General features: G+C 36.6%; 1 protein-coding gene across 3 annotated transcripts in view; it reads right to left on the bottom strand.

The window, feature by feature from the left end:
- Positions 1-6,992: 6,992 nt before the first annotated feature.
- Positions 6,993-19,039, bottom strand: part of FRRS1 (ferric chelate reductase 1) — an 82,309-nt gene continuing 70,262 nt past the window's right edge. For 2 of the 3 annotated variants that reach the window (XM_037826560.1, XM_037826561.1), the window contains exons 12-16: positions 12,564-12,661; positions 12,247-12,305; positions 9,692-9,835; positions 8,497-8,558; positions 6,993-8,412 (exon numbers count right to left, since the gene is read on the bottom strand). In XM_037826560.1, the coding sequence (XP_037682488.1) occupies positions 8,320-8,412; positions 8,497-8,558; positions 9,692-9,835; positions 12,247-12,305; positions 12,564-12,661 (456 nt within the window). In that variant the 3' untranslated portion in view covers positions 6,993-8,319. The remainder of the gene's footprint in view (positions 8,413-8,496; positions 8,559-9,691; positions 9,836-12,246; positions 12,306-12,563; positions 12,662-19,039) is intronic. The other variant, XM_037826562.1, reaches the window with a different exon arrangement.

Genomic DNA, 19,039 nt, shown 5'->3' with positions numbered 1-19,039 from the left:
AAGCTGATAACAGACTTTACTTACATTCTTTATTATAAGCCTTGGAATCAAATAAGGGTAAGTCCTCCAATCTTGTCTCTTTTTTTTTTTCTTTTAGACTTTATTTTTAAGAACATTTTTAAGTTTACATAAATGATGAGCAGATATCCTAAATACCAGTCCCTTATATGATTTGCAAGTATTTTCTCCTAGTCTATGGGTTATCTTTTTCACTTTCTCAGTGTAATTTGAACAAATGTTTTTAATTATGATGACGTTCAAGATATTTTTTCTTTTGTCACTTGTGCTTTTTATGTTATATCTAAGAAATCAATGCTTACCCAAGGACAAAAAGACTTACTCTTAGTTTTTCTTCTAAAATTTCTATAGTTTTAGCTCCTACACTAAGTCTATAAATTTCATGTATGCTGTGAGGTAGGGATCTTAATTCATTCTTTCGCAAGTGAATATCCAGCGTCCAGCACAATTTGTTGAAAAGACGATTTTTTCCCGTTTGAATTGTCTTGATAGCATTGTCAAGAATAAGTTGATCATAAATTTTAGGGTTGATTTCTGGACTCTAAATTCCATTCCAGGGATCTATATGTCTATTTTTATGCCAATATCACACTGTCTTCATTACTGTTGCTTTGGGGGTTTCATTATTGGGATGTTTTCCATCTTTGTCCTTCTTTTTCAAGATTGTTTTGGCTCTTCTGAATCCTCTGCATTTTCATAGGAATTTTAGGGCCACCTTGTCAATTTTTGTAAAGAAACCAGCTGGAATTTTGATAGTGATTATGTTGAATATGTAGATAATTTGGGAAGTGTTGCCATTTAGTGATAACTTTCTGATCCATGAACATAAGATGTTGCCCAATTATTTAGGTCTGTAATTTCTTTCAACAATGTTTAGCAGTTTTCAGTATACAGGTCTTGTGCTTCTTTTGTTAAGTTTATTCCTCTTTTATTCATTTTGATGCTATTGTGAATGGAATTTTTTTTTTAATTTTATTTTCAGATTCTTCATTGCTAGTGTTTAGAAATGCAACTGATTTTTGTATAATGCTTTCATATCTTGAAACCTTGCTGAACTTGTTTATTCTAGTAGTTTTTAGTGGATTCCTTAGGATTCTCTGTATAAAAGATCACGTTGTCTACAATGAAGCTAGTTTTACTTCTTCCTTTCCTATCTAAATGTCTTTTATTTCATTTTCTTGTCTTAATTTTCCTGGCTATATCTTCCAGTACAATGTTAAAATAAAGTGCAAGAACAGACATTCTTATATTGTTCCTAATATTAGAGGGAAAGTGTTCAGTGTTTCACCATTATGATGTTAACTGTAGGTTTTTATGTCAATGTTCTTTAACAGGTTGAGGAAATCCCCTTCCATTCTACATCTGATGAGTGCTTTAATCATGAATGTGTGCCTCTCATTAATTCTGTCAACTTTTCCTTCATGTGGTTTTGAAGTCTGTTATTAGACACATACATATTTCTGATTACCACATATTCCTGATGAATTGATACTTTATCATTAAAAAATACTTTTTATCTGGAAATGATTTTACCTCATATACATAGTCATTTCAGCATTCTCATGCTTAGTATTATACCCTTTTCCATCTATTTACTTTCAACCTGTCTAATTTGTATTTATCACATTTCTCAAGGACAGCATATTTTAGTTATATTTTTTATCCATTCTGACAATCTTTGCCTTTTAATTGGAGTATTTCATCTACTACTGTTTAATGTATTTATTGATATTGTTGAATTTTGTTGCACCATTTTACTATTTGCTCTCTATTTGTCCTCTCTGGTTTTTGCTCCTTTAGTTTTCCTTTCCTGTCCTTGCATATTTTTAGAATTCCATTTTAACTTTTATTAGTTTACCTATATTTCTTGCATTTTTTACTCTAGGATTACAATATACATCCTAAACTTTTCACAATTATTTAGAATTGACATTGTACCACTTTATAAAAAATGTAGACACCTTCCAAACATATAGTTCCATTATCTCTCCCCATCCTATCTGCTGCAATTATTATATATACTACAACTGCATACATTATAAACCCCACAAAACAATATGGGTTGGGTTTTTTCTTTCTTTTTTTTTCTTTTTTTGGCTTTTAACAGACATTTATTATTAGCAATTTAAGTCAAAAAAGGCAAAAAAAAATTCTATAGTTACACAGATATTAACCATTTACCATATTTTTGGTAAAAAATGTATCAGTATTTACCATTGTCAGGATATTCTTCATTCCCTTCTGAGGCTCTATAACCCTCCTACTGTCATTTCTCTTCAGCCTGAGAACTTCCTTTTGTATTTCTTGTAGTGCAGGTCTGTGAGCAACAAATTGTCTTAGTCTTTCTTCTGAAATGTTTAATTTATTTTGCCTACATTTTTTGTAGGGTATTTTTTCTGTATATAGAGTTCTTCATTGACTTTTTTTTTTCTCTTTCAGCATTTTAAAGATGTCATTCCATTCTCTTCTGCCCCCATAGATTTCTACAAGAGATCAGATGTTCATAAAATCATTGCTCTCTTATATGGAATGTTTTGATTTTCTCTCTCCTTTCAAGATCTACTTTGTAGTTTTGGCTCACAAGGCTTAGGCATGACTGTCTTTGTGTTTTGCTGCTTGGGGATATTTTCCTGAATCAGTAGAGTTATACCTTTATCAAATTTGGGGATTTTCACCCAATATTCAGCCATTATTTCTTCTTATTCTCCTCTCCTTCGGATATAATACCAAAAGACACAATCATGTAATAGATCTCTGAGGCTCTACTCAATTCTTTTCCAAAATTTTTTCGTTCTTCACTTCAAATTGGCTAATTTCATTGATCTATCTTCAAGTACAATGTCCCTTTTTCTGTCACCTCTATCTGAACATTAAGTCTACCCACTGAACATTTCACAAATTTTTTTTCAGCTTTTCAATTCCCATATGATTCTTTTGTATTGTTTCTATTTCACCACATCTTTTCATTTATAGCAACATATTTTCTTTTACTCATCAAGGACAGTTACGAATCCTTTTCTCCTGACTCTAACATCTGAGAAATCTATAAGGTTGGTCTCCACTGATTGTCCTTCTTTTAGAGAAGGGGTTGGAAAACTATGTTTTTTGTTTTTGAAGAGTTATTAAAAAAAAAAAAAAGATTATGCTACAGAGACCATATGTGGCCTTTAAAGCCTAAAATATTTACTATGTGGCCCTTTACAGAAAAAGCTTGCCAGTTCCTGCTTTAGAGAGTGAGTCAAAGATTCCTGCCTCTTCTCATGTCAGGCAATTTTGGATAGTCGTCTACATATTATAAAATATTAAACTGTAAAGACTCTGGATTCTCTTATTTTTCCTTCAATGGATGTTATTTCTTTTGTTTTAGTAGGCAGTTAACTGAGTTGGGTTGCTAGGGTGGTATGGAGATACATACTCCAGAAAAAACATGTTCTTAAGCTCAATCCACTCCTGTGAGTGTGAACCCTTGTAAACAGGACCTTTTGATGAATTTACTTCATATAAATTGTGGCCCAGGATGAGTATTAATCCTATTATTAAAGGCCTTATAGGGATAGTCACAGAGAGAGGAAGAAAGCTTCAGAGGGCACAGCTAGAAGGTGAAAGTCAATAGAACCTAGAAAGAAGGGAGAGGCCAGAAGAGGCTGCCATGTGCATTGCAGAACCAGGACCAGGGGCCAAGGATTGCCAGCAGTCAGCACCAGAACATCAGTCTTTGGGAAGAAGCATTGTCTGACAACTTCTTTACTTGGACTTCTCCTAGCCTCAAAACAATGAGCCAACAAATTCCCATTGGTTAAGCCACCCCATTGCATGGTATTACTTTAGCAACAGAGAAACTAAAACAACAGCAAACTTTGTTTCTTGCATGGCAACTCCAATCTCAATTAAATTTTGCATTTGCTTGAGCTGCTTTGTGTCTGCTCCATGGATGTGTGGTTCATGGGTCAGCCAGAGATGTGGACAAACAAGATTTGGGATCCCCTTCCTAACTTCCTCCTTTCAAGGCTGCAGTTGCTCTAGCCTCAGTCCTCTGGTTTGCTACGCGAGAAACCCTGCAGTTTTTCCACTGGTTCCCTTGCCACCCTGCATCACACTGACTGCAACTGCTCTGCTCTGAAGCTAAAAGAGTGAAAACAGGAGACTGACTCCATGCAACTGCCCTCCTCTGAGTAAGGACTCTCCAGAATCTTCCTACTTTTGTTCACTATCTAGGACCTTCAAGTAGCTGCTTTTTAAAGTTTATGGTAGAAGACCCTTTACTGGAGGACGGTCAGTCTAGCAGGATCTTAGTCATTATTGTCAGTGGACAACACATATTTAGAATTTATAGTTTAGGAAGATCTTATCTCGTGTGTATTGATTACCATATATCAATGCCTGATTGGGAATCAAGAAATTTAAGTTCTCACAAGGAACCCAGAGCTCAAAACAATTTCTTTTGCATATGAGTAAGATATCGTATGAGAAAGATATATTTCTTCTTAAGTATGCTTTAGGGACTTTCCACTAAACCAAAGATATATAAAATCACATTAACTTCTTCGACAACAAAATAAGAAATTAAGCTGATAAGTTTTTGATCAGTAAAACCCCAGAGCTTTTTCACCCAAACATAAAATCCAATAGCAGAAATAAGGCAAATATTTGTATAAAATAAAAAACCATGTTTTATATGCAAAAATTATTATACTCTAACACTACAATCAAATGCCAATGATTTGGTGCTGACAGGTATTTTAAATATTGCTTGACATTTATGAGGTATTATGACATGAACAAAGCACCTTTTGCTGGTATCACCTGATTCAGTCCTTACAACTGTCCTGTAAGATGGGCTTTACAGATGTCAGAACAAGGCTCAGAGAAAATGTGTGACTTGCCCAAGGATGCACAGCTTCTAAATGAACAAGCAAACATGCTTTTATTTACAGATCAGCTGCCTCCCACCTATGCTGGTTGGAATCTTTTATTTACCTCACAAAAGCCATGTTCTTTTAATCCAATCTTGTGGGTGCAGATCTATGACGGGTGGGACCTTTTGATTAGATTATTTTCACCTGAACCTGCCCAGTCAAGGTGGGTCTTAATTAGTTTACTGGCTCCCTCTATGAGCGGGTAAAAGGAAGAGACACTTTGAGGAGAGCAGAGAGATGCTTAGAGAGAAAACTTCCAGAGACATTTTGGAGAAAGCCATTTTGAAACTGGAACCCAGGAGAGAAGGACCAGCAGACATCACCATGTGCCTTCCCACGTGACAGAGGAAGCCCAGATGACATTGGTTCTTCAGTGAAGGCATCCTCTTGTTGATGCCTTAGTTTAGACACTTTTATGGCCTTAGATCTGTAAATCTGTAACTTAATAAACCCCTTTATAAAAACCAATCCATTTCTGGTATTTTGCATTTCCTGAAGCTTTAACAAACCGGAACACCACCCAAGGATGGTAAGGATAAGGAGAGACTGTGTTAGGTAGAGAATAGGGGAAGGGTCTCGGTAGAAGGAAGAACTTGAGCCAGAACTTGATAAACTAGCTTTTACTAGGAAGAGAGGCACAGGGAAAGCATTCCAGGCAGGTGACTATCTATGACTTGGGTGAGCCCAGTGGAGGTTGGGCAAGGAGGAAAGAAGCAGGATTGGGTAAGAACAGTGTGTATCCTTACCTGATTTGAGAAAAGCTTAGAAAAACCCATTCTTTCATTCCCATCTATAATGGATTATCATGAACGGAGCCTTTGTTCTCTTTTTCTTTTCCTGTTTCAGCAGAGTACATAGATAAATAAAATTTCATCCAAAAGTGACATGTGCCCTAGAGCTTCCTAGCTGGCATCTGCTGCGTCTTTTCCCACTGCATCCTGGACAGGGGCAGGATGTAGAAGGGATGAGGTATCACTTAACACACATTAGAGCCAAGTCAACACTGGAACAAAACATAATCTGAAAGGGTTTTAAAATCCTGATAAAAACCAACTAAGTACTAAAGTGAATTTGATTCATGTATTTCATAACTTATTCTACAGGCTACCCATGCACTGCAGATTGATTTCCACAGAACAGAAAATAATAAAAGCAAAAATGGTCTCAGTTATAAATGCTACCCTAATCACAATTTTCTAGAATTTGTTCCATTTTTTCAAAAAACATACTTTTCATTTTATAGAAAAAAAGTATGGTTTTGCTCACCATTTTTGGCAACATTGCTAAAGATATAAAGGCATTTCATTTAACAATCATTCCTATCACAAGAAATAAAAAGAAAACACTAAGATTGTTAATTATAGAAATTAGAAGAAAAACCGAGAGGAGTGAAGGATAGGCATGTTCAATTTCTGGATATCAACCACCAATAAACAGAAGAATTCTAATTTGGACCTAAAGAAAATATTTGGTTTATTAATATTGGGAAACAAAATATTTCTTAGGACAACTTTGTATGGCAAAGGATGAGATATCAAAATAGTACCAACAGATGAATCAGTGAAAATGAAAAAGCTAAAACACCTTAAGCTCAGCACTGGAAAATCCCACAAGTTCACATATTTTGAAAACCAAACACACTTTTCCCTTAAAAGAATTTTTCCTTGTCATAAATAGAATAAAATATATTAAGAGAAATTTATTAACTTTCAAATCCCTTTTAATGAAAAACTGGAGGAAATTATTTTAGCATACACTTGATTTGCTATATTAAAAGTTTTTTTTTTTTAAATAAAGACACTGAAATGGAAAACTTAGACTGTAGTAGTAAAGTCTGGCACTTATAGAAGATGAACACAAATGTTCACATTTAAACTCTAAGCTTCTTTGGATAAATACCAATAAAAGGACCAAAAACAGAAATTCCAAATGATTTTACACAGTAAAAAAGGTACGCTACATGGCTGAGGCCAGTATTTATACCAAATAGAAATGAGGTACTTGGGCCAAACAGAAACTATAACATAATCAGAAAGAACACCTAAAGAAACAGTTAAGTATGACTGCTTAAACTTTTTTATTTTAAGAATGTCTAAGTTTTGCTTGTTTCCTTTGCCTAACAAGTTACAGTGATTTGTTAACAGGGTCAAGGGAATGTAAAGGGAAATAACAAACAATTTTTATAAATAATCATGGTTAGAAAACAAACGAGCAACAGAAATGAAATCAGAAAATAACAACTATGATCCCTAGTTTGTGTTTCTGCTGCACAACCCCTACCCCCTCCCCCCCAAAAAAAAAGCAAAAAATTTTAAAATGAAGATGAAGAAGATTTGGTGAAATCTAAGAGAAATGCCATCTCATGATGTTAACTAAGTGCTAAAAATGAATTGCAGCACAAGGATACAGGATTATAGCAGTACTTCGGTGTTAGAGCACCACCCCCTGACTAGAAGGCCTCAAAGCAAATATAAGACCTGGCCATAAACAGAAGATAAATTATTGGACTAGGAAGGAAAATAACACTGATAACTTTTTATTGGAGCATCAAGAACTGATAAACTGAATCAATCATATTCTATTTCTGCAAGGAGAGAACAACTGTTAAGATATGTTTGCAAGGATTAAGTTTTATTAATTTTGCAATGGAAGTCAACAATCTCCAAATGCTTTAGGACTTAAATCTTACAGTCAAAGCAATTAGCATATAAAATGTCATTTCAGCTCTGTAGCTGAATACATGTGGTCTCTAAGCAGAAAGTGCATACTTGTACTTCATTGCTAAGGAATAAATGATAATATTTATATTATATTTAAGTGATATTAAATGCTAATTTAAATGTAGTTAAATGTAGTATATTTAAATGTTAATAAAACGCACGATACCTCCCTGCTACCACCTTATCTAAAGAAGCAACACTTTACACAAATCTACGAGAAAACCTTCAGATAAACTAGTAAAAATTAGTGTTTAAAGTATCACAGCACTTTCATTTTCCAAAATGTATTTATTAATAAAATCTTCTTTTTATCCTACTGACATATTTATTTGTTGTTTTCCCAAATGGTTCTTGTTTATTTTTGTAGATAACAACATTCTTAAAACTCTCAATGCAGAAAATGTTTGAGAGTAATTTCTCATCAAGCAACAACCTTCCTTTTAAGACCCAAAATTACCCAAAAGCTTGCCATCAGTTTGCAGTCTGTATGACCCTTCTGAATGTTGTTCTCTAAAGACCAGACTTCAGAATTCCTCCATAAATGTGTTCCTGGTCTTCCAAGTTAGAATTCAAGAATATGCTCAAGGCAGTCAGTACAAACTTCAAGTGTCTTTGGCCTGATGATAATTATCACCTGGTCTGCAAAAGCCAAGGCCTTTCCCTGCTCATAGCTGGTTGATTGTAGATAAGAGTATGATGAGAAAAGTCACATTTCCACAGACATAAATTGCAAACACCACCTTTTTAAATGCATGGCTCTGAAAAAAAAATGGAGACATGAAAAAAAAAAGAAATTACCACCATTAAGGTTAATGTCAATAAATAAGAAAAAAGGGACTTACTTCTGCTTCATTTGCAGCAAATGACTGGAGGATCTGAATTCTAGCATCATCCAATATTTCAACTGCCAAGAACAACAACATAAGTTTATCAAGGCTGATGGTTTACTGGTAAACTAACCATCAAAAAAGCAAAAGCCCTGATTTGTAGCATTTGCTGATTTCCAGGGTGTAAATTCTTCTACCATAGCCAATTTCAAGCTACTAATTGTTGCACACTTCCTGAATATTTAAGGCTCTCACAAATTGAGACAAGCTAGCTCTAGCACACACCTGTCACGGGACTTAAAAATATGTTCTCCTCTTCTACTCAATAAACACCACATCAAAGTCCCAACAATCCAAGCATTAAATATGTATGTATTTTAAACTACAAGCCATAATTCAGTGGTCATCAAAAGGCCCATATATGTAACCTTATCAAGAACCAAAAATGACAGGACAGATATTTACTACCGCAGCTTCTAAAAGCCACCCAGGTTCATTCCAGGGTTCATAACATAGACATTAGACAACAAAGAGTTTTTTGCTTTTCGAAGACCACATTCACCTACCAATTTGGAGGCTAAAAACTTGAAAGGACACAGAGGACACTTAGCCTAGAATCCAAGCTCATTAAAAATGCAATCCATTCTCTACTAATCTCTCCACTCCTAATGGTGGCTATAGGTATCTTGACCTTGCCTGGAACTAGAGAGCACAGGCAAAGCAGGTTTTTCCATCTAGCATGACAGCTAGCTAGCTATGCATCTGTGCATCTGGCAATCAAAGTGACAGCCCATCGTTAATTTGTCTAGTAGGTAAAATTTGCCTGAATCTCTAGTAGGTTGATTCTGGGTATCTCCTCTTCCTCTCTCAGAGTTCCCTCAGTTCCGGCATTCAGGGTACTTAGCATGTGCCAGCTCCAACTCAGACCAGTATGCAAAATAAAAAATACTTACGAGGAAAGGCTTCTTCCCTAAGACATAAAACCTAAAATCTTTCCCTTATATTTATTCGCAAATACCAATACTAATGAATGTAAAGAACAAAGGCAGAAAATATCCACAATTTCTAAAACTGGCTGAGTAATCACAACAAAGATTTTTAGTGAGCTACCATGTGTCATTCAACTATTAGCACCAGGAACCTATTTAATTATATTTCAATAGTTTATATAAAAGTGATTCCGCATAGCATGCCTTTTTGTGCAGGTTACCTTTCCGAGTGAGTCGGTAAGCATGTATCTCCAGAACAATCTCAGTCCCAACATGCCAAACTACAAATCCAATCATTGCAAATGTTTTCTGCGGATCAGGAAGATTCAGTCCTGGTAAATCCATTCCCAGGAACATTGTTGCCACTAAGATAAAAAAAAATTATATTCAGATTTGGTCTCCACCAAGAAAGGTAATTTTGTTCGTATATACATGTATTATAGCAAATAAAACAGATGAAAAGAATTAGGTGAATAATATTTAAAACCACATAGTTAATTTAAGCTTTTTTATTGTAAGGCCATATAGGGTAAGACGGGAAATTATAATCAACCAATGGGTAAAAAAAAAGGCACTCAACCTTACCAAAAAGTTTTAAGTCTGCAAAGAAGGAAAGAAGAAACGTTATGGCAACTATTGCTGATTGTAGTCTTCCTTCTACAAAGAATCCCCCTAGACTAAAGAGATGTTCAGGTAGGAGGTACAAGCTTTGCTATTTATTATACAAGGCAGCAAAATGTATTTGGATAAGGACGGACTTATAGACCAATGGAATAGAATTGATAATGCAGAAATAAACCCACAACATCTATGGTCAACTGATTTTTGACAAGGGTGCCAAATTCACTCAAGAGGGAAAGAATAGTCTTTTCAACAAATGATGCTGGGAAAACTGGATATTCACATGCAAAAAATGAAAGTGGACCCATACTTCATGCCATATATGAAAATTAACTTAAAATGAATCAAAGGCCTAAATATAAGAGCTAAAACTACAAAACTGTTAGAAGAAAAGATAGGGAAATATCTTTTAAGAACTAGTATTAGGCAAGGATTCTTACACTTTACATTGAAAGCACGGGCAATAAAAGAAAAATATAGATAAATGAGGCTTCATCAAAATTAAAACTTTTGTGCACCAAAGAATATTATCAAGAAAGTGAAAACACAACCAACTTAATGGGAGAAAATATTCAGAAACAATATATCTATTAAGATTTTAACATTAAGAATATATAAAGAATTCCTACAATTGAACAACAAAAAGACAACCCCAATTTAAAAATAGGCAAAGGACTTCAATAGATATTTCTCCAAAGAAGAGATACAAGTGGCCAGAAACCACATGAAAAGATGCTCAATATTGTTAGCCATTTGGGAAATGCAAATCAAAACCATAATGAGAAACCACCTCATGCCCACTAGAATGGCTACTATTAAAAGAAAAAAATAGATGGAAAATAAGTGCTGGCAAGGATGCAGAGAAATAAGAATATTAGTACATTGCTTGTGGGAAATATAAAATGGTGCAACTGCTGTGGGAAAATAGTTTGGCAATTCCTCAAAAAGTTAAACATAGAGCTACCATATGATTTAGCAACCCCAGTTATAGGTATATACCCAAAAGAACTGAAAGCCAGGACTCAGATAGATATTTGTACATTGATGTCCAGAGCACCATTATTCACAAGAGCCAAAAGGTGGAAACAATTCAAATATCCATCCTTGGATGAATGATTAAATAAAATGTAGTATACAGGTACAATGTACTGTTATTTGGCCTTAAAAAAGAAAGAAGTTCTGATACATACTACAACAAAGATGAACCCTGAAGACATGTTAAGTGAGATAAATTAGACACAAAGGGATAAATATTGTACAATTCCACTCACATGAAACAGCTAGAATATACACATTCATAGAGACAGAAAGTCGAGCATAAGTATAGGTTACCGGGGCAAAGGGGAGGGAGAATGGGGAGTTAATGCATAATGGGTATAAGGTTTCTGTTTGGAGTGATGGGAGAGTTCTGGAAACGGATGGTGGTGAAGGTAGCACAACATTGTGAATGTCATTAACCCACTGAATGGTATGTTTGGAAGTAGTTGAGAGGGGCAAATTTTTTACTGTATATGTGTTTCTACAATTAAAAAAATATATATAGCAACTAAAGTGACAATGACAATTAAATGCAATCCACAATCTTGTACTGAAACTAATAAAGGAGAAAATGTTTCCAAAAGGACATTACTGGAACATATGAAAAAAAAACTAGAATATAGATGTAAGCTTTATAACAATGTTAAATTTCTTGAACTTGATAACAAAGAATGAAAAAGAAACATATACTTGGATAATCATGCTTAACTTTTGAAACTCACCTTACCCTGGAAGGAAACTGCCAATTGGAAAGGACCTGGAGGTGGACGGCTTGAACCCAACAGCTAACTCCTGCCATAAGCAACTCATAAGCAACTTGTAATTTGAGCTGCTCAGATGTTTGGCTAACAGCATAGTTTATACTTGGCAAAGGCAAATGCTAAAAAGTCTTAAAAGCAGTTTTTAAAGTCATTTTAAAAAACCTTAAATTTAAAACTGAAATGACTTAGTTACCTCCAGAAATTACTTTGTGGAATTCAATGTTTAAGGCTGATTTCTCCTACACAAGCAATTACTCCAATTACTAATGCATCTAAAAATCATTTAAGCCAAATTACAACTTGCAATATAAACAACCAGCAATTATATATGAATAAGTGGCATCACAATTACCTACCTGCTATTATTCTAGCAGCTGTTCCCATACTCCAATGAGTCCAGTTGAATATTTGCCTTCTACCAAAGTAAAGAACCAGTCAGTACTTTTAAAAGTGAAGGAATTACAATTAATTCACAAAAGAATAAAAAGCATTCAATTTCCCTTATTGCCTAGGAATTAGCTATTGGAAACATATTTTAAAGCATGTTAAAGTAAAAAAAAATTTGTCACTAAGTTTTATAAAATGCAAAGTGTTTCCACTGACTGAAAAGGGAGTTTACCAACTAATGATATCCACATTTTAAGAATATTTATCTCTAAAAGCTATTAAGTACCTTGGACTATGTAAAGATGGCCTGAAGGCTGCCAGAAGAGGCTGAAGAACTGCCAAAGTCATCACTAGGCAACCAAGGTATGGGTGATAACCTGCATGCTAAACAAAGTTACATTATTTTTATAGTCTCAATCTCTCCCATCAATTTAAGTTCTCAAAATAAAAAATAACACACACATACACACAATTCTTCGTGTTTTTCATAGACTTAAACATTTAATAATAATAACAACAACCGTAATAATAATAGGCATCATTCATGAGCATCTATTTTGTACCAGGCACATATGTTATATACATTTTCACCAACCCTCACTACAATGTTTGACAGTTGGTTACCAATATCCCAATGTTACAAATGGGGAACAGAGGATCAAAAATATCAAGTGTCAAGTGTAAGGCCACACTGTGTGGTGGCAGCCATGTACAAAATGCTGCTTCTCCCCCATTAGGATGTTAGATGACCCCAAGACCAGGACAATCATTTGTAGTCCAAATCAAACCAGTTAGTGGCCTCGTGGCAGAAGCAATCAACCCAATATATCGTAATTACTTGTTTCGACCCTGTGTTTCTTTAAGCTGTGGGTTCTATATGATTCCCTGTAAACATGGTGCATAACAAAGTCTTAGTCACTCGATAAATGCTGTTGATTAAGTGAATAACCTATATAGCCACTGTATTATTAAAATCTTATCTTCCCTGTTCAGAATGAAGGTCTAAGCCAAAGAAAACATCAGCACAGTATCTCAATGGTTTCTGCTATACTCTTTTCTTCATAGTTTTTTTTTTTTTTGGAGTTCAATATTTTTAGTTTATTCATTTTTAATATTTACATACAATTAAATATGCAAATCTTAAGTGATGAGTTTTTTTATTTTTATTTTGAAATAAATTCAAACTTACAGTAACAGTTGCAAAACTAATACAAACCCCATACACGGAACTCCAGCATATCCCAACCCGCCTCCACCGATACCCCAATCTACCAACTTTAATATTTTGTCATTGTACCATTTCTTTCTTTCCCTCCCTCCCTCCCTCCCTCTCAGTCTATCATCCATCACCTATTGCTCTGTCTTCTGAACATACGAGAGCAAGTTGCACACATCCTTGAACAAATAATATAATTTACATATACATTTCCTATGAACAAGAATATTCATTTATGTAATCACATTAAGTGTAGTTAAGAAGTTCAAGAAATTTAACATTGATATAAAGCTTACATTCTATATTTCATTTTTTTCCTTATGTACCAGTTGTGTCCTCTTGAGCCTTTTCTCCTCCATTCTTAGATCTCATCCAGGATCATCTATGGCATTTAATTGTCATTATCTATTTAGACTGTCTTTTTTTTTAATTGTGGAAACATATACACAGCATAAACCTTCCCATTCCAACCCCTCCCAAGCATTCCATTTAGTGGGATTAATTACATTCACAATGTTGCAATGCCATCACCTTCCCACCATCCATTACTAGAAATTTCCCTTCACCCCAAACAGAAACCCTACCCTCATTTCTTATTAACTCCCCATTGCCCCTTCCCCCACTTCTCATAACCCATACTCTACTTTTCATCTCTATGATCATATTCTCTGATACTTTCTTTGTGTTTACCATGGGGCTTAATTTAACATCTTAAGTCTATAGCAATCTTGTTTTTTTTGATACCAATTTAACTTCAATAGGACACATAAACTATGTCCCTATACTCCTCCATTCCCCCAACTTTATGTAGTACTTGTGAAAAATTACATATTTTACATTGAGTCCAAAACCACTGATTTATCATTACACTTTACGTACTTTAGATCCCGTAGGAAGTAAATAGTGGAGTTACAAATCAAAAATACAGTAGTATTTGTATTTATATTTACCATGTGATCTTTACTGGAAATCTTTATTTCTTCATGTGGTTTCAGTCAATTGTTTAGTGTCCCTTTGAGCCTGTACAATTCCCTTTAGCCTTTCTTATAGGACTGATCTACTGGTGACAAAGTCCTTCAGCTTTTGATTATCTGGGAATGTTTTCATCTCCCCTTCATTTTTAACCTCCAGGTGTTTGTGAATTTTCTGAGTCTCTGATGATCATTGACTTCTATTTGTATTCCACTGTGGTCAGAGAATGTGCTTTGAATAATTCCAATTTTTTTTTAATTTATTGAAGCTTGTCTTATGTCCCAGCCTATGGTCTATTCTGGAGAAAGTTCCGTGACCACTAGAGAAGAATGTGTATCCTGGTGATTTGGGATGTAATGTTCTATATATGTCTGTTAAATTTTTCTATCTCTCTCTCTCCTTTTTTTGTTTCTCTGTTGATAGGGCTCCCTTTAGCATCTGAAGTAGGGCAGGTCTTCTATTAGCAAAATCTCTCAGCATTTGTTTGTCTGTGAAAAATTTAAGCTTCTCTCTCAAATCTGAAGGAGAGTTTTGCTGGATAAAGTATTCTTGGTTAGAAATTTTTCTCTCTCAGAATATTAAATATGTCATGCCACTGCCTTCTCACCTCCATGGTGGCCGCTGAGTAGTCACTACTTAGTCTTATGTTGTTTCCTTTGTATGTGGTGAATTGCTTTTCTCTTGCTTCTTTCAGAACTTGCTCCTTCTCTTCAGTATTTGACAGTCTGATCAAAATATGTCTTGGAGTGGGTTTATTTGGATTTATTCTATTTGGAATTCTCTGGGCATTTATGCTTTGTGTATTTATGTTGTGTGGAAGGTTTGGGAAGTTTTCCCCAACAATTTATTTGAATACTCTTTCTATACCTTTACCCTTCTCTTCCCCTTCTGGGATACAAATGAGTCTTATATTTGGACATTTTATTTTATCTCTCATATCCCTGAGATCCACTTCAATTTTTTTGACTTTTTTCCCCATTCTTTCTTTTGTTCTTTCATTTTTCCATTCTGTGGTTCTCAAGGTTGCTGAGTCATTGTTCAGCTTCCTCTAGTCTTGTACTATGAGTATCCAGAATCTTTTTAATTTGATCAACAGTTTATTTTATTTCCATAAGGTCATCTATTTTTTTATTTACTCTTGCAATGTCTTCTTTATGCTCTTCTAGGGTCTTCTTCATGTCCTTTATATCCTGTGCCATGCTCTTGTTGTTTGTCTTTAGTTCTTTGATTAATTGCTCCAGGTACTGTGTCTCCTCTGATCTTTTGATTTGGGTGTTTGGGTTTAGGTTATCCATATCATCTGGTTTTTTCATATACTTTAAAATTTTATGTTGTTTTTGGGCTCTTGGCATTTGCTTTACTTGATACGGTTCTTTTAGGATGTAAAGAATTATTCAGACACCAATCTCTAATTTGTCAGATCTACAGCTTGGTGGCATATACTTTCTCTAACTAACCAGCAGATGGCATCCACAAGTCACCTATTCCCCTCAAGTCAGTTATCCCCAACTTTGTCTTTGTGGTGTGTAGGGGTCTGGTTCTTGTGGGGTCCAATTGGTGCACCAAGTTTGGGTGTGTTGTTGGTGCTGCCCGCCCTGAATGTGGGGCGTGTGTCTGAGCAGTTAGGGAGGCAGGGCCACTTTAATAATGAAACCTCCCAGGTGTTCCTGGAGATTTAAGGCTGTTCCAAGAGTCTAAACCTTCATTTCAGTCTCACCACGGATTGTCTGTGCACTGACCCACAAGTCCTTGGTATTAGTGTAGGTCCCTGGGATTTCTGGGTGGGTTTCTCTTCCCAGCCGTGCCCTTCTAGGGCCTTTGCTGAGGGAAGGCTGTGCTACATCACAAGTGCGCACTATCCCTCAAGGGAAGCCCTGGGCTGCCGGGCCATGCAGGGGTGTTCCCAGCCTGCTGTAAAGATGGCTGAATGTGGTGTGTTAATTTCCCCCTTTTTGCACAGCTCCGCCTTCCCAGCTCCAACAATTAGCCATGGGTGCACGAAGGCTATTGTCCACGCCCGATATTGTGATGTATGTGCGGTGTTGCCAGAAACACTTTCTGCCACACTGGGTCCCTTGGCATGGCTCTGGGCTGTGGCTCCGGCGCCGGGCAGGAGTGTTCCCAGCCCACCAGGAAGATGGCTGCAAGGGACTTGGTTTTTTTTCCCCTTTTGGCTCACCTCTGCCCTCCTCACTCAGAGACAACTAGCAGTGGGTGCGTGGAAGGCTATCTTCCATGCCAGATATTGAGGCGTTCGCACAGCCCTTCCCTGCTGCGCTTCACTGTGTGGTTCTCGCTGCTGTATCTGCAGCCGCTTTGGGGTTTTTTTAAAAAAAGAACTAGTCTGCCTTCAAACACCAACCCATGGTTTCCCTACACCGCAGAGTGGCTACCAGACATTCAGCAGACTCACTTACTTGTTTCAGAATGCAGACTCCTGGTTTCACCAAGTGCATGGTCCCTGTGGATTTAGCAGACCCTGTCCAGCTGGTGCATCACTGGAACTGGTGTTCTGGGTCACTTTCTGGCCTCTATCTAGTATTTTTCACGGAGGTGTTTTTCGCCCTGTCTCTCCTAGCCGCCATCTTAGGTTCTCCCCTTCCTTCATAGTTTTGTGTGCCTGCTTCAAACTGCAGACTGTTGGATTAGAGCACTTTGCACAATGATTTTACTTAAAAACTTAAGAGCTAAGAAGATGTTGTGATTCACGGCATTTTTAGATGGAGGGATATGATATCACAGTCTGTTGTCACTGGCTCTCATGCTCATTACTCTCGATCTGTTATCTAGAACAAGGACTTGGTCGTCTCTAAAGTCATGATAGGAAATGTTTGTAAATAGGAACTCTACGCTGACAAAAGAGTATAATAAAATACTTTCAAACCATGGACTCAGTTACACATGGGAAAAATTTTAGCTGTTAAGATTATCCACCCATAAACTATCCAAAAAGGAGGGAGTGTTCCTAGAAATATCTGTGACCTGAGTTTCATCAATCTTATCCCTTGCAACCCAGCCCAATTTTTGAAATATTAAATTTTGATATAAAATTCTGACTGGCCATGATATTGGAAGGGTACAATGGAAGCACAGGTTCTGTCACTTATTCTCAATAAGCCTTATTCATTCATTCAATAAATATTTACTGAATGCCTACTATGTACCAGTCTGTTCTGAATGCTTGTGATAGATCAATGAACACACCTATAAATATACCCACTCTCATACAGCTTACATAGTAGTGTGGCAAGGCAAATGAAGAAACATAGTAAATCATAAATTAATGAATGCTGTAGGGAAAAAACAGTACAGGGCAGGATTCATTGAGAAGATATTATTTCAGCAAAGACTGAGAAGATGAGGGAGTGGGAGATGCATGTTCCAAACAGAAGAAAGAATCTTTGCAAAAACTATACAGCAGGAGCATCCCTGGCATATTTGCAGACCAGCAAGGAGGCCAGAATGGAATGAGATGAACCAGAACACACAGGTGAAGATGAGTCCAGAGACATGACTGGGAGCCAAACCATACAGGTCATGTAAACACTTTGGCTTTTATCTGAGTGAAATGGAGAGACACTGGAAAAACTGGTTTGGGACACAGGTATTACATGATCTGATTTACATTTTTATAGAATCACTCTGCCTCCTTTGTTGAAAATAGACTATATCTGGACAGGGTTGAAGTGGGAGACCAATTAGGTGGCTACTGCAATATCCAGGTAAAAGATGGGTGAGACGGGGCAAGATGGCGGACTGGTGAGCTGTATGTTTTAGTTACTCCTCCAGGAAAGTAGGTAGAAAGCCAGGAACTGCGTGGACTGGACACCACAGAGCAATCTGACTTTGGGCATACTTCATACAACACTCATGAAAATGTGGAACTGCTGAGATCAGCGAAATCTGTAAGTTTTTGTGGCCAGGGGACCCGCGCCCCTCCCTGCCAGGCTCAGTCCCGTGGGAGGAGGGGCTGTCAGCTCTGGGAAGGAGAAGGGAGAACTGCAGTGGCAGCCCTTATCAGAAACTCATTCTACTGATCCAAACTCCAACCATAGATAGACTGAGACAAGACACCAGAGAATCTGAGAGCAGCCAGCCCAGCAGAGAGGAGACAGGCATAGAAAAAAAACAACACGAAAACCTCCAAAATAAAAGCGGAGGATTTTTGGAGTTCTGGTGAACATAGAAAGGGGAAGGGCAGAGCTCAGGCCCTGAGGCGCATATGCAAATCCCGAAGAAAAGCTGATCTCTCTGCCCTGTGGACCTTTCCTTAATGGCCCTGGTTGCTTTGTCTCTTAGCATTTTAATAACCCATTAGATCTCTGAGGAGGGCCCTTTTTTTTTTTTAATCCTTTATTCTTTTTCTAAAACAATTACTCTAAGAAGCCCAATACAGAAAGCTTCAAAGACTTGCAATTTGGGCAGGTCAAGTCAAGAGCAGAACTAAGAGAGCTCTGAGACAAAAGGCAATAATCCAGTGGCTGAGAAAATTCACTAAACACCACAACTTCCCAAGAAAAGGGGGGTGTCCGCTCACAGCCATCATCCTGGTGGACAGGAAACACTCCTGCCCA

This window comes from Choloepus didactylus, chromosome 2 (genome assembly GCF_015220235.1).
Source record: "Choloepus didactylus isolate mChoDid1 chromosome 2, mChoDid1.pri, whole genome shotgun sequence".
In the NCBI taxonomy this organism is placed as follows: Eukaryota; Metazoa; Chordata; class Mammalia; order Pilosa; family Megalonychidae; genus Choloepus; species Choloepus didactylus.
Note: the sequence above shows the minus strand (reverse complement) of the source record. Positions and strands in the feature narration are given on the sequence as shown.